Raw genomic sequence first — 15,357 nt, forward strand, 5'->3', positions numbered from 1 at the left:
TCACTTTACATGGTTCACAACACTTGTCTTCCAGTGCAAACTATTTTTTTAATAAAATAGAAATATATTATCTTTTGTGAAGGGGTTACAATATGTAAGGAATATAGATATATTCGGAAGACTGTCAGGTTGGCTCTCGCTCTCTCCTCTGTAATACGTTGATCTGTTACTGGCTTTGTGCTCAATGCACCAGCTCACCCTTTTCAAGAAGCATATGGAAGCAATGAAAGGGTATTGTTACACTCCCTCCAGCGTTGGCAATAGCAGAATCAGAGAATGGTATTCAAAGTAATATAAGCTTGGACTTGCACATAATGGTCTTGGCAAAGACTGGACATTTATATTCTTTAACTCTATTTCTGCAATTGAAGTAAGAATGTAGGATTGTTGTTGAGAAGGTAGAATAGTTATTCGAAAAAACTACATCATGATCATGACCATAAATAATTCTGTTGTATAATACGATGTTGTTATACAGTAACAGTTGTGAGATGGCATGTATCAATAACATTGTTAACTATGTTACTGTTTACATGTAAAAAATGAATAAATAAAATACATATTGAAACAGAAACTGTATGAAACAGATGTAATAAAGTTGTTTGAATATTACTTGTCTATATTTTTTTATTGAAATATGAATGTCTTTCTTGAAAGAGTCTTTCATCACATTCTACAGATGTCCCATGCAGCGGATGTGGAGTGCTTTAAAAGTCAAATGGGACCAAACTGAATGGGTCATATTAAATAACGTATTTCCAGGTTCTATGCCAGAGGGCATTTGTCCCGTTTAAAAGGAGTGTGTCTCTGAGACGAACCCTGCGTTTGAGTAACACTCCTCCTCCCCGTCAGGGGCGCCCTTCCGTGTGGTCTCCAGCCACTCCTCTCCCATCGCTTTGCTGCTCTTCCCCTCGTCCTTTGAGTCCGTACATTTGGGCTCCTAGGGGCCGAAACAGAGTCACAGTTCATTGTTTTGGGTCACCATTAGGAATGCAATCCTGCATTTTCATGGCTTCCATGTTCCGATCTTACCTGCTCTCGGGGTTTGGTGTGGGCACCCCCCCAGCACATTTGCTTTCCCCTTTCGGACCAGAAGCAGAACAGATTTCCCAACGGCCTCACAAGCAGTGGATCCACATTATTGCCCTTGTTGAATCCTAATGTAGAAGAAAGAATGTGAAATTCTTTCCAGATATCCTTTCAGTATCTAATCCAAAACCACTTGGACAGCCTGTCAGAATAATCATAAAAAACAGGTGCACAAAATGACACACAGCCTCATCACGTCAGACCATAACTCAACGTGTCCCTCCTCCCTCCCTGTCCCCTCAGACAGCTGCCGGACCCCCGGGATCTGGGGTGACTGGGGGAGACTTACGGCCCCGGAGCGGCCCCCAGATACATTACCGGTGAGGGAGGTGATGAGCAGGCCCACGGTGAGGGTGGTGATGAAGCCCACGGCGCTGAGGTACAGATAGGACAGGGAGTACCAGGAGTCAGCCAGGGGCGTCCTGGGGACAGCAGCACAAAGGGCCCCGCAGGGGACACATCATTCCTCTGGCTCAGCTGCCACAAACACTATTTCTAGATTTATAGAGCAATGAAAAGAGCCATTTTTATCCTTTCTTCTTTCTCCCTTCCCCCATTGTGCTGCACTCTGTTGTGTCACACATGGCTTGGCACCAGCAATTTGGTATGTTGCTGAAACAATGGATTTGTTCTGGTTTTATAATTTTTTCAGTGAAATGAAACCATTTGTTTCAAAAAAGTCTGCCAAGGAACTGGTGTCATGAACAAACAAGCATACACTTACCTGTTGATAAATAATAAAATGCTGTTTTATAACCTTTATTATCAATGACTTACCTTGCCTGATATATTAGATGCGTGACATTTATGTGGGTCTATATGTCACAGTGGAGGCAGACCCATTATGTGGAGGTAAAGTGTATACCTGGGGGGGAGAGAGGTGAGGAAGGGTGCGTCGGTGGCAGGGCTGACAGATGAGTTGAGCCATGGACACCCATCGGTGATCAGGGGTAAGGGCCTTGAGTTGAAGGGCTGGGCAGGGTAGATAAAGGCGCCAATCCCGGCCCAGAAGGCCACGGCAATTCCTGCGATAAACCCTCCGATGGCGCCCTACACAGCAGAGAGGGCGGCACGGGACAGGGGCTGATATAACCTTAAAGGGCTGATATAATCTGTTTAGACTTTAGACAGTTATGTGATGTCCGAGCCAAGGGGAGCATTCGCGCCCACCGAGAACGGCCCTCAATAAGCACGTGAAAGAGCTTGTTTGCGCTCAAACTTACCTCCGTAACGGTTTGACGTCAGACTGTGCAGTGCTGAAGTGCAGAAGTCGCTCCTCCCAGCTACCCGCAATTTTTACAACTTCTTTGGGCGCCGAATTTGCTGACTCAGTAATGTAGACCTCCTACTTTGACTCAAGCACTATTCTGTTCTGAGCAGAATAATGCTATTCTGAACACATCTTTCACTTTTCATGTGCGATGTGGTTGTACCTTAGAGTTGGCGCAGGGAAACAGGATGCCGAGGGAGAACATTCCCAGCATGGGGCCCCCACACATCCCATGGATGCTGAGAGCCGCCTGGCAGAAACAAACCAAACACAACAACGGTCACATCGTAAGCAGGCGCTGGATTCCGCTGTGCTTCAAACGACAATGAAGAAGAGGAGGAAGGCAAAGAAGAGGAGGAGGAAGTACAGGTAGAAGACGAGGAGGTATAGGAGGATGAGGTACACTGTAAAGCGTCTTTGAGTGTCTAGAAATGCGCTATATAAATTCAATCCATTATTATTATTAGGTAGAGGACACGAAGAGGAGGAGGAGGAGAAAGTAGAGGTAGAAGACGTGAAAGAGGAAAAAGAGGAGGAAGAAAAGGATGAAGTGCAGGTAGAAGTAGAGGAGGAGGAGGAAGTACAGCTAGAAAACGAAGAGGAAGCATAAGTAGAAGACGAGGAAGGGGAAGTAGAGGAGGAGGAGGAAGTACAGCTAGAAGTCGAGGAAGAGGAAGTAAAGGAGGAGGAGGAGGAAATACAGATAGAAGACGAGGAGGTGGAAGAAGAAAAAGATGATGAAGGTAGTGATAAAGATGGCAAGAACAACACAAAGACGAAGTGACAATAGAAGTAATTGGAATAATAGGAAACCGAAGATGAAGGTGGTGAAGAAGAGGACAAACAGACTACAGAATAGTTAGAAAGACTGGAGATAAAAGATGAGGAAGGCTGAAGGAAAGGGGGAACTGAGCAAGGGAAGGAGGAGGAGCAGAGAGCAGGTATCACTTTACCTGAACGATTCCTCCCATGTAGGAGGCCACTACTGCCATGGAGGTGCAGGCTATTCCAAAGATGACACCTTCAGACACAATGTCCCATAATACAAGGTAATAATTAGTGACAGATTTCTACACTGCCTAACCTTTATTACCACATCTATCATCTCTTTTGTGGTAGCATGTTAATGCTCTGTAGAACAGTCAGTACGGTCAATAATATAAAGGTAAAATAATGTACCGTCAATACCTGTGATCTCCCTCAATATGGAATGTTCAACATCCACGGCTCATTTACAGATCAAAGTACCATCCTATCTTATCTTCAAAGACATTAGTGTGTGTTTATTTACAAAGGCCTTTGATGGTCCAGGTGGTGACTGTGTTGGAGAGATTGGCCCAGCAGTGCTTCACAAAGTCCTCGTACGTCACCGTGGCGAGTGCGTTGATGCTGGCGGCCACAGTGCTAGAGGAGACGAGGAATGGAGTGGTTAAAGAAAAGTCTTTCCTCAGGTTGTTAATGAGAGCACTCTAACAAATGCGCTGACACACCTTATTGTTATAAATCTATATATTACTGTGCATATATATTTATATTTATATATATATATATACACTGTACATATATTCGAGTTTTATTTAAACTATTTTGTTACTTATTTTGTTCTTCGATATTTGTACCATGTTAGGCTTTACTCGTTTTATCTTCGTATACTATATATATTTTTTTATATTCTTTGAATTGTTAAGGAGAGCTCGGGATACAAGAATGTCAGCTATGACTGCTTTGCCTGTTATGTTTTGCATTTGACAAATAAAAGCACTTGAACTTGAACAACTTGTACAACTCGTGCTTTACAGACCTGAGGGTTCCACTGAAGGCACACGCCACAAACAGCCCGGGCAGCCCGGGGAACTCCCCCAGGATCTCCATCACAAAGTACGGCATGAGCTGTGGAGGTCAGAAACACAGAGCTTCATCAGACTGGGTCACAACAGAAACCAGTGTGGGACAGGGTGTGAACGAGTCCTTTTGTGCGCTACCAAAATGAGAAGGGACATTGGAGACCAGAGTACAAACCTGATCTGGGGCTGACACGCGCCCTGCGGTCCACGGGTCACAGTCAGCGTAGAAGGCGTACATGATGAGGCCGCAGAACACCGCGCAGCACAGGATGACCACCAGACCCAGGAGGTTGAGGTACAGCGCCCTGGGAACACAACAGACCCAGGCTCAGGGACGCCGGGTCGTAGGGACTCGCAGTAAAAATACACGCAGGCAACAATCATCTGCATTGAAAAAGTGAAATTTTCTGATTTTACATTTGTGTTCACAAAAATGGGAGCTGAATCATGCAAGAGACATAAAGTTCATGGATCTTTGGTGAAACTATTTTGTCATATATAGGCTATATATATCTATTTATACTTATATATATATTTTATATTTATAGATATATTTATTTATACATATATATAAAAGACAGAAATATACACACATATATATATATATATATAAATATATATATATATATACATAGATATAGCTATCGATATAGATATAGATATAGATATAGATATATATGTATAGATACATATATCCTTTCTCCAGGCTGCACAGTGTTTGTGAGACAGGATGCTTACAGTCTGGCGTGGGTCTGGGTCTTGCAGGAGATGCATCTCTGGATGACAGACTGGTTGACCCCGTAAATGCCCAGCCACGTGAAGGTGCCCCCGATGGACAGCGTCCAGAAGGTGTGTCGTCTCAGCGGGTTGGGGTCGAAGCTGAGGGCGGAACAGTATGGTTGTTTGACAGCCAAGGACACTGGTGGACCTGATTCTCCTAGCGGCCATCCTCGTTCTGAATGCTAGCTGGTTGATTTGCGAGTTCCACGTTCAGTTTCTCCTCAGCTTGTCTGGACGGAGGTAATTGTCTGATCACCTGGATGTGTGTACCTATCACCTGGATGTGGGTACCTCTACCCCTAGATGTGTGCACCTATCACCTGGATGTGTGTACCTATCACCTGGATGTGTGTACCCCTCCACTTGGATGGGTGAACTTATCACCTGGATGTGTGTACCTATCACTTGGATGTGTGTACCTATCACCTGTATGTGTGTACCTCTCCACCTGGATGTGTGTACCTATCACCTGGATGGGTGTACCTCTCCACCTGGATGTGTTTACCTATCACCTGGATGTTTGTACCTATCACCTGGATGTGTACCCCTCCCCCTGGATGTGTGTACCTATCACCTGGATGTGTGTACCTCTCCACCTGGATGTGTGCACCTATCACCTGGATGTTTGTACGTCTCCACCTGGATGTGTGTACCTATCACCTGGATGTGTGTACCACTTCACCTGGATGTTTGTACCTCTCCACCTGGATGTGTTTACCTATCACCTGGATGTTTGTACCTATCACCTGGATATGTGTACCCCTCCCCCTGGATGTACGTACCTATCACCTGGATGTGTGTACCTCTCCACCTGGATGTGTGTAACTCTCCACCTGGATGTGTGCGCCTATCACCTGGATGTGTGTACCTATCACCTGGATGTGTGTACCCCTCCACCTGGATGTGTGTAACTATCACCTGGATGGGTCTACCTCTCACCTGGATATGTGTACCCCTCCCCCTGGATGTGTGTACCTATAACCTGGATGTGTGTACCTCTCCACCTGGATGTGTGTACCTATCACCTGGATGTGTGTACCTCTCACCTGGATGTGTGTACCTATCAGCTGGATGTGTGTACCCCTCCCCCTGGATGTGTACCTATCACCTGGATGTGTGTAACTATCACCTGGATGTGTGTACCTCTCCACCTGGATGGTTCCACCTCTAAACCCAGACCCAGCAGTCCTACTATGCTCCAGCAGTACTTTGGGGGGATGTGGCTCAGAGCCTGGAATGGAAATGCATACAGCTTAACCGCAGCGCTGCTTACTCAAAGACATCCAGCCGGCCCCCCGCCTGGGCCTTGCTCCACATGGCCTCTATCCCCCCAACACTCTGGGCCCCCTGGATCAGCACGGAAAGGAAACCCATCACCATGACCACCATCTGAAAGGCATCCGTCCAGACCACCGCCTTCAGTCCCCCCTACACACACACACACACACACACACACACACAAACACACACACACACACACACACACACACACAGACACACACATAAATACATGCTCACACACACCCCAACACACACACAACCACCCACATACAGATAAATACATGCACACACACATACACACACACACACAAACACACACACACACAGACACGGACACACACAAAGATAAATACATGCATACATACACACGCACGCACAGACACACACACATTCCACACACACACACACACACAATCACACACACACACACACACACAATTGCACAAAAACACACACACACACACACACACACACACAGATAAATATATGCATAGACACACATTCCCCACACAGACAACGACAGATAAATTCATGCATACACCCACACAAACACACACTAACACAGAAACAAACAAACGCACACGCGCACATATTACACACACACAGATACAACCACAAACACAAACACACCAAAACATACAAACACATAAATACATCCACACGAGCACATAGACACCAAAGAGTGGGTGCAAGACACTCACAAACACACACATAGACAAATACTTGCGGATGTGCCACACACACATTAACCCACACACTGTGTCTAATGAACAACAGTAGTTCACTTCTGGTCTGCATATATATGCTCCCTCTGATGACTTGTGTTTACCTTGGGCTCCTTAAACAGAAACAGGGGGCGCCTGCAGCCATGTTGGGCTCAGACAAGCAGTGGTCTGCTCTCGACTTACCAAGGTGCAGTAGAATGTGCACACGATGCCTGTGGCCACTATAGAGCCCCACAGGTTGAAGCCCGTCACTGCAGAGAGAACAACAGTCAGTCAGTTACAATGGGAACACTTAGAGAAATGGATGGATTGGATGGATGGGAGAGAGAGAGAAAGGGAAGCTGTTTCGATGTCCCCTGAGACCATGGGAATGTTCTCTTATCTACAGTGTTTATCTACCTTGGTTGAGGGCCAGGGCCGGGGCATACACCACTACTCCTGTGTAGAGAATCTGCAAAGCAGTGGAACACATGTCAGCATGTCAGCATGTATAATGATGCAGATTCCATTCCTCTTTTCCTTCTGGAGCTGGACTATGTGTCTTCTTGACTGAGAGACCACCACATTGAGGTTTCCTGTTCACAGTTGGGTTGGATGGTTGTAATCGTTTTTTCTTCTATACTAGTCTTTCTCTACTGAGTACGGAAAAGTTAAAATCCTTTTCAACTAAGCAACAGCTGCTATGAGGTGGAGAAGAGACTTCTGCAGTAGGTTAAAGGGTAGAGGAAATACTATGCCAATACTAAACTAACACTGTGTCTGTCGCAGCTACAGTCCATCACACTTACTGTCTGCACCAGGTAGAGCAGGGTGGACATCACACGCACACTCCTGCAGAACCGGAGCTCCAGGTACTATTAAGGAACACAGCCAATCATTTGGTTAAACCAGAGGATGGGGAAATATGAAGGTCAACGCATCAGAGCCACCATATGTTTCTAATCCGGGGGTCCTGACTTTACCCAAGGTCGGGTCGGAGTTAGAAAAGAAGAACATTGTGTTGATTTCATCGCCGAAGAACAGGGTGTGATCAATCTAAGCTGAATAACACAGGAGGGCCTCTCAGCTGTGCAGCTGAGTAATCAACTGACAGAGCCTGTTAATGCTCACTCCAACACGGGGCAAGAGGAGCCACTCATAAACCCGGCGCTGCTCACCACAGCCCTCCAACAACCCCTCAATCGTTAACATCCTAAAGTGGAGGTCCTTTCTCTGTGCGCGGTGATAAAGGAGACAGGCCTGTAAATCACCTCGTAGGTGCTGGTGATCCCTGAGGCGTAGTAGACCGGGACGAAGAGCTCGGCAGTCACCACCACCACGAAGGTGTAGGCAATGGCGTACAGGATGTAGGAGGCCCCGAAACGGTAGACGTCGGCCGGAGCCCCCAGCACCGTGACGGCCGACATGAAGCTGGCCGTGAGGGACAGGGCCACCGGGACACACGTCATCTGCCGGCCCCCGACCAGGAAGTCCTTGGATGAGTCGGCATTCCTCTCCTTGATGGCGAAGAAGACCCCTATCCCTGAGGAGACCACAAAGAGCAGGGCAAAGACCACGTAGTCCCAGGTCACGAAGGTCCCCACAGGGCTCTCTGAGACCGTCATGGTGGAGGAACAGCTGGGCAGCTTTACTGCGTTTTCCTGTCTTTACAGCCTGTGCTTAGGATGGTTATCGCTATTTTTTCAAAAACTGTAAACGGTGCATCTGTCCCCCCGTCGGGTTGATGATTGAGGGAATGCACTTTGCATTGGCAGATAATAGACTTGTTGAGATGATTTTAAATGAGAGATAAATGTTAAACATTAACTTGGCAGGTCCGGTATTAACCAGAGATCTTCCGGTGTGAATGATGATGAAGGCCACAGCCTGCTTATGCATCATTATAAGGGATACACATCATGACATTCCTGACCACTGTCTGCAGACCAAAATCCTCCCTTACCAGACGTTATGACGTTAGAAAAGCAGATACCATATATATATATATAGGCCTAGATACGATGAAAGGTACCTTTGATGGAAGCCAATATAGCACATGGTTACTTGTACATTTGCATGGCTGAATGTGGTTGGGGGAGGCTCTGCCAGAGGCAAGCTGTGCCTGAGAGTGTAACCTGAGTCCAAATGAAACGTGCGTGCGTTTTCACTGCTGCTGCTGCTGCAGAAGTTGGTACAGAGAGTGGAGCAGCTCGCAGCAGACAGCATGGGAGGACACAACAAGGGCCTGATGGGCTCGGGTTCTGTAGGACCACTGGTCCTCATGGTGATGTGCTTGCCGTTACACACCGCTGTCTACAGCGGGCCCCTGCAGCCCGAGCTCTCCAACGGAACTTTCCATCACTTCTTTGTTCCGGACGGTGATTTTGAAGAATACGACGACCCCGAAAAATGTCAAATGTTGTTCCGATTCTCGGGCGCGCGTAGATGTGACGCGAACGAGGACAGCGACTCTGTGATCCGGGACGACTTCATCATCGCCAGGCATCAGGTGGAGGACACGGCCAGACTGCTTGATGGAATCGTGAGGACTATATCGTATGACCTGGACGGCGACGAGGGCTACGGGAAGTATCTGCGGCGGGAGTTGTCTCAGATCGGTGAAGCCTTCACCAGCGTGGACGCGTCTCTGCTGGAGCTGGAGGTCAAGTTCAAGCAGAGTCAAGAGAGCGACCAGAGAGAGGAGCATCAGCTGAACGGACTTGTGGTGAAGCCTCTCGATGATGTGAAGAGGCGTATCAGGGAGACAAAGGACATCTCCCTGGGACTTAAAGACCAGCAAGAATTGCTTTCCCTCGTCATCCGGAGTCATGGCGCTCGATTGAGCCGTTTAAAAACAGATTATCTTAATGTTTAATGGGGACGGCTTAAGCCTTTGTGTGTGTGTGTGTGTGTGTGTGTATGTGTGTGTGTGTGTGTGTGTCTGTCTGTCTGTCTGTCTGTCTGTCTGTCTGTCTGTCTGTCTGTCTGTCTGTCTGTCTGTCTGTCTGGTGTGCATGTGTATCTTTGTTTGTGCGCTTGTGCCTCTGTGTGTGGGAGCGTGTGTCTCTGTACTGTTGGGTGCACGTGTGTGGGAGAAAGAGACAGAGAGATAATAGACAAAAGGGAGAAAGGAAGGGGGGGGGCTTTAATTAACAATTAACAAAGTGAAATCCGTTGGGGTTGAAGAATATCCTCGTATCTATCTTTAAGTGTGACCTTTATACCGGCTCCTCTGAAGCGAGTGTCTGCTGGAATGAGCTCTAAGAATAACATCAACACATTCCTCAGCCTCACACGGGACAGACTAAAGTAAGCCCCCTCCCGGGTCATCTCCACCACCGCTCCAACAGAATAGGATCACCTTCAGTAATTCAATACCTACCATTGTCGTTTTATGTGTTGTGTTTGTGTTTGTCTTTGTGAGTTATGTGTATGGCTATACTGGGTCTTGCTATAATGCAGCCTGTTAGCATAAAGGAAGAGGAAACCCAAACAACAAACATGACATCATAAATCCTATTATAAAGCCTAATAAAGAACTAATTTAAACCCTTCGCCATGTGTTACTCTTTTAATGAATGAAGTCATTGATCAACCATTAAAGCAGTGAGATTCTATTCAGAGAGAGTTCAAATGCATGGGATGATTTTTGTTTGTAGCAAAAAAAGAACCCAAATGGTCAACTTTTTTATTACGTCTACTGTGTGGTGCTACTGGTTGATTGACATTGAAAGATTGTTATTTCCCCGGGAAGTCCATCTGGAAGTCATCACGTCGGGCAGGAAGTCCTGGCTTCAAAGGCCTGTTTTGTATCCTCTAACTGAGAGACTGGTGTGTTATTGTATGGTTGAAGATCTGGCCTGAGCAGGACTTAAGATATTGTTTTATACTTTTCCTTGAACAGAGTATTCCTTGAAATGGCGTGTCCAAGTCCCAGGCAAATACATAGTTTATTGTTTCCTGAAATTAGAAGTATGTTTCAGACGAAAGAAACAAAATAAGTAAAACAAAAATCCCTTAAAGGAACATTAGGATTCAGTCAAAATATTTCTGAAAGATAGCACTTTTTGTCGTTGATTGAATCACATATTTGTGTATTCCTATGAAATTAATCTGCGTTTGATTGTTTCTGACGGCTGTCAACCCAATGTTTAAAGTCTGCTCTCACTCCCTCCAGCCCCAAAAGCCACAAAGTAACTGCTATAGTGCCGTGTTTCCCAGGGTTGTGGTCCCAGGAGCTGCATGGCCTGCATGGTGCGACTGGGTGTGACTTCCTCCCTGTCTGGCTTTCCTCATCAGCACAGCTTCGCCCCGACAGCACCAGCCAGTGCCAACATGACTGAAGGTCAATGCAAATTAGAGAAATCGTTGAAATTTCGTCATAAAATACATTCGAAGTCATTGACTTGTACATCAGTTGATGTAATTCATAACCATTCTCAACATGTGTTTGTTTTATTAGTGAAGAAAAGTGGAGGTGTCCTCCTAGGAATCCTAATCAACGGAGTCTTGGTGGCCCCGTGGGAGAAGCAGAGTAACACCGCCTCCTAGTGTTACATTTAGAAAATAAATTGATTGTTATACTTTTTTTTCTTCCGATGTTAAATAAGGGTTTAAGAGTCATTAATTGACAAGAGTATGAAATCAATTTTGAATTATTCACAACCCTGTGTGTTTGTGAGTGTGTGTATGCATGTGTCTGTTTGTGTGTCTGTTTGTGTGTGTGTGTCTGTGCTAGTTTGATGTGTGCGTGCGTGTGTATGTATGGGTATCTATTTGTGTGTTTAGGTTTGGGTGGTTGTGTGTGTGTGTGTGTGTGTGTGTGTGTGTGTGTGTGTGTGTGTGTGTGGGTGTGCGTGCGTGCGCGTGCATGTGTGTGTTCCATTTCTGTGTTCGGTGTGTGTGTGTGTGTCTTTATACTTTAGCTTTCAATATGTAATAAAACATTTGGCTAAATAAGGTTTTCATTACTAAGTGGAAAGATTGTTCCAACTGTCTGCCAACACTTTAACATCTCAGTCAAAAGTTCGAGCTTGTTTGATCAGAATACCTTAAAACACTACAAACTAAGTGTTGAACAAACACAATGTGATCTGCACATATTCCAAAAGCTTACTCCATTTTTTATTGATTTAGAATGGGTACATCATGACACACAATTGCCCTTTTGAAAAGTGACAATACACATCCATTATTTCATATTCCGTACGGATTTGTTGTGCTAGTTGTCTCCTGCCTGTGATTTTGCAGGAGGAAATTGATTAACAGTGTAATTATTCTCTCCCTTGAAGAGCAGGCAAAACATTAAACACGTCATTCATGAGAGAGGGGAATAAGGGAAAACAAAAGCACCAGGACAACTGCTTGAGAGAACCGTCAGTCCAGTTAAATACAAACCAGTGCTTGTAGGTTGTGCGCCACTGAGTCGGGGCTCTCACTGTGGGAGTCTCTTGGTGTCACCAGAACCCCTGGTTCTTGTCCCTGGTCCAGCTCAAAACAAGCCTCTTCTTCCTCTGCTCCACTATGGATCCATGGAGCTCATCCCGGTCACACGCAGCCGTTCTCATGTCTGGGCTTGTCCAGCACCACTGCCAGGGCGGAGGAGGAGGAGGAGGAGGTGTGGGTGTGGGCGTGGCTGTGAGAGTGGCTGTGGGGGGGGTAGAGCGAGGGAGCCAATGTACATAGAAACCCGGCCAGCAGTGTTAGGCCCAGTCCGCCCCAGGCGCAGAACATGGACCAGCCGTAGCCGTGGCCGATGTCCTCCGGGATGCCGTAGATGAAGCGCGGATAGCGGGACAGCTCGAAGTTGATCCCCGCCACGCACGTACACAGGGAGATGATGCAGCACGTCCCTGGTACAGAGAGAGGGAGGGATGCACACGACATCATTTCCTCAAGGTCGTTACATATCGTGAGTACAACATGTTATCTTGAGTACAACATGTTAAACTACAGACGCAATAACAGCCCCCCCCCCCGGCCCGAACATCAGTTAATGTTCAACACCACGAAAGATTGAACTCAACATCCTATGTTTAAAATCCCTTGCAAGAGTATAAGTTGTGTTATCCATTCCCCTCCAGACAGGCTCTGTGGATCCTCCGCTGAAAGCATGTTTTCCCTGTGTATTCTGCCTGGAGACGCAGCACAAAGGCTAACCTTCAGCAGAAAACAGCCCATTGATGTCCTAAAACACATCAATTTGCTTCTTGCCTTGTTCTCACTTAACTCTCACATAAGAAAGATAGAAGAGATTCTGTTGACTAAATTTACCGAAAGTCAAAAAGGTTATAGCTGAGATACGTCGGTTGGTAAGTGATCTTCTGCAGTTTGCTGGACGGACGGAACAGGAGGAAAGCATTGCCCCTTCAGACATTTCATTTGCGAAGAAAAAAATCCTTGAATGACTTACTCCAAATGAATGCTCTTAAATCGTCCATGCAGCTCCTCACACAGACATGGGACACGGGACACACAGGCATGTGTGTCCCGGCTTCAGAGTCCCTCTTTATAATCAGGGCTCTACTGCCCCTCTGTGGTTTTAAAGGGTAGTGCTTCATGTATAGCTATTTTTGTAAGCAATTTTGGAAAGCCTCCGCTATATATATCGGTTCAGACGAATTTTCGGCTAATTCTATAAACAGATATCAAGGCCACTAAAAATCGAAATCTTCATCAGCTGATAGACAATAGGATCTAAAATTGTTGATCAACAGACTGTGTACATGCGTGCCACTAATGCCTGCTCAAGCGTGATTGGTCAATACTGGTCGAACTTCAAACGAACTACAAAATAAATCAAGAGTGCATCCGATACCAAAGTCTTACCGTGGCCTACAGATTCTGTGTTTATATGCTGATAGCTGATTATACAGATGATATCTCCAGCAGCACCCACCTCCCATTAGGAACAGTAGGCCGGCCACGTACTGCATGAGGTCATGGTCCTTACAGCAGCCCAGAACCCCTATGACCCAGCCGAAGAGGATGATGGACACCGCCATCCCGATGAAGCTGGCGGTCATCCTCTGGAGGTCTGCAGAGGGATAAACCGGTTCAGTTTAACATGAGCCTCACGCCCACAGCTGTCAGTATGGGCTGTCAGTGTTTAACGATGGGAAGAGGGAAAACGTGAGACGTACGGAGTGCGTGCCATTCGTCCTGCCGGATTGTTTTGGTCAGGTTGACGGGTAGATTCCGGGGCAGAGCAGAAGACGAGTAGTAGTATTTGATGGAGGTGCAGCGAGGGACCAACCCTGCAGATTGAATCAGCATGAGGAGAATGTGTTTCATTGACATGTAACCTAAAATGCTTGAGAATAAGGTGCTTCGTATCACGAAGCACCTTATATTGATTGCACATGGGTCGACATGAGGCTGTATGCGCTCTGTGATACTGCGTAGACCTCGAAGTGACGCGCGCCTCATCAACACCTTGGATAGCGTCTCGTGCACAAAGAAACACAAATCTGCCCGTGCTTAGAATACAGCACCCCCGCCCCCAAACTCAGCCCCCCCCCCCCCCCCCCTACAGAAACACATGTACACAATCTGACAACCGCATTCCCATTCTCTCTCTCTCTCTCTCTCTCGCTCTCTCGCTCTCTCTATCTCTCTCTCTCTCTCTCTCTCTCTCTCTCTCGCTCCTTCTCTCTCTCACACACACACACGCACGCACAAACACGCACACGCATACACGCGCGTGCGAGAGACAATTATGATTCGATACAGTCGAGTACAATCACTTAATTAACCTTTAAAAATCAGGTCCTCGGTCTCCAGGTCGAAGCCCTCTCGGTGGCACTTCCTCCACAGCCCGGTGATGGTGGAATTGAACTGCCGACTGCAGAGGGACTCCATGGCCAGTGCAAGAGGCAGGGAGTCCCGCCTGGCCCGCAGCAGCATTCCTCCACTGGTCACCCTCCGGTCCACGTCCCGGTCCTTCGGTAGCATACGGAGGGGCAGATTGTTGCTGGATATGTAAATGAATCCAGGGTCGTTTCTTTTGTTGGAATAATTCTTACACCGTTCCCGATGTCTTCGTGCATCGGTCTCATACCAGTTGTCAGTGCCAATCGCTATCGCTATTAATCCTAAAGAGCAGAACGCCAGGAACAAACCCGCCACCGTCAAAGTCCTCATCGCAGCCATAGTCCATGCGGATCTCAGCGCCCTGTTAATCCACGGGACGACAGCCCGTCTCCTGCACAATCTGTCTGCTCCTCAGATGATGATGCAGCCTGATTCGAATAGACAGTAGGGTCATCTACATTAGGTCTGAATCCCCCCCGGTTCCGGATGATTGTATATCACAGAAGATAACAGTCCCGTCGTCTAGTGAGCTGTGTGCAGGGCCTGGATGTTTTGGTGGGTCCGTGATGCATCTCAA

General features: G+C 46.8%; 3 protein-coding genes across 3 annotated transcripts; 1 reads left to right on the forward strand and 2 right to left on the reverse strand.

Moving 5' to 3' along the window:
- Positions 1 to 790: 790 nt before the first annotated feature.
- Positions 791 to 8,593, reverse strand: slc5a12 (solute carrier family 5 member 12; the record flags this gene model as incomplete). The annotated part of the gene is given in 16 exon segments (XM_079742681.1): positions 791 to 940; positions 1,033 to 1,157; positions 1,408 to 1,511; positions 1,955 to 2,139; positions 2,523 to 2,609; positions 3,313 to 3,380; positions 3,651 to 3,763; positions 4,161 to 4,249; positions 4,379 to 4,508; positions 4,942 to 5,082; positions 6,257 to 6,411; positions 7,173 to 7,240; positions 7,389 to 7,440; positions 7,778 to 7,843; positions 8,108 to 8,173; positions 8,177 to 8,593. Coding segments are annotated over 16 exon segments (2,016 nt in total).
- A 586-nt stretch (positions 8,594 to 9,179) lies between these two features.
- On the forward strand, positions 9,180 to 10,317 carry fibina (fin bud initiation factor a). Its single transcript, XM_079742896.1, has one exon. It carries the CDS (start codon positions 9,193 to 9,195, stop codon positions 9,841 to 9,843), a length of 651 nt encoding a protein of 216 aa, XP_079599022.1. The 5' UTR covers positions 9,180 to 9,192; the 3' UTR covers positions 9,844 to 10,317.
- Positions 10,318 to 12,515: 2,198 nt separating this feature from the next.
- On the reverse strand, positions 12,516 to 15,119 carry tmem276a (transmembrane protein 276a; the record flags this gene model as incomplete). Its single annotated transcript, XM_079742876.1, has 4 exons — positions 12,516 to 12,820; positions 13,867 to 14,004; positions 14,111 to 14,224; positions 14,723 to 15,119. 4 exons carry the CDS (start codon positions 15,117 to 15,119, stop codon positions 12,516 to 12,518), a joined length of 954 nt encoding a protein of 317 aa, XP_079599002.1.
- Between the last annotated feature and the right edge of the window lie 238 nt (positions 15,120 to 15,357).

Source organism: Pollachius pollachius (genome assembly GCF_949987615.1).
Source record: "Pollachius pollachius genome assembly, chromosome: 9".
Classification (NCBI taxonomy): domain Eukaryota; kingdom Metazoa; phylum Chordata; class Actinopteri; order Gadiformes; family Gadidae; genus Pollachius; species Pollachius pollachius.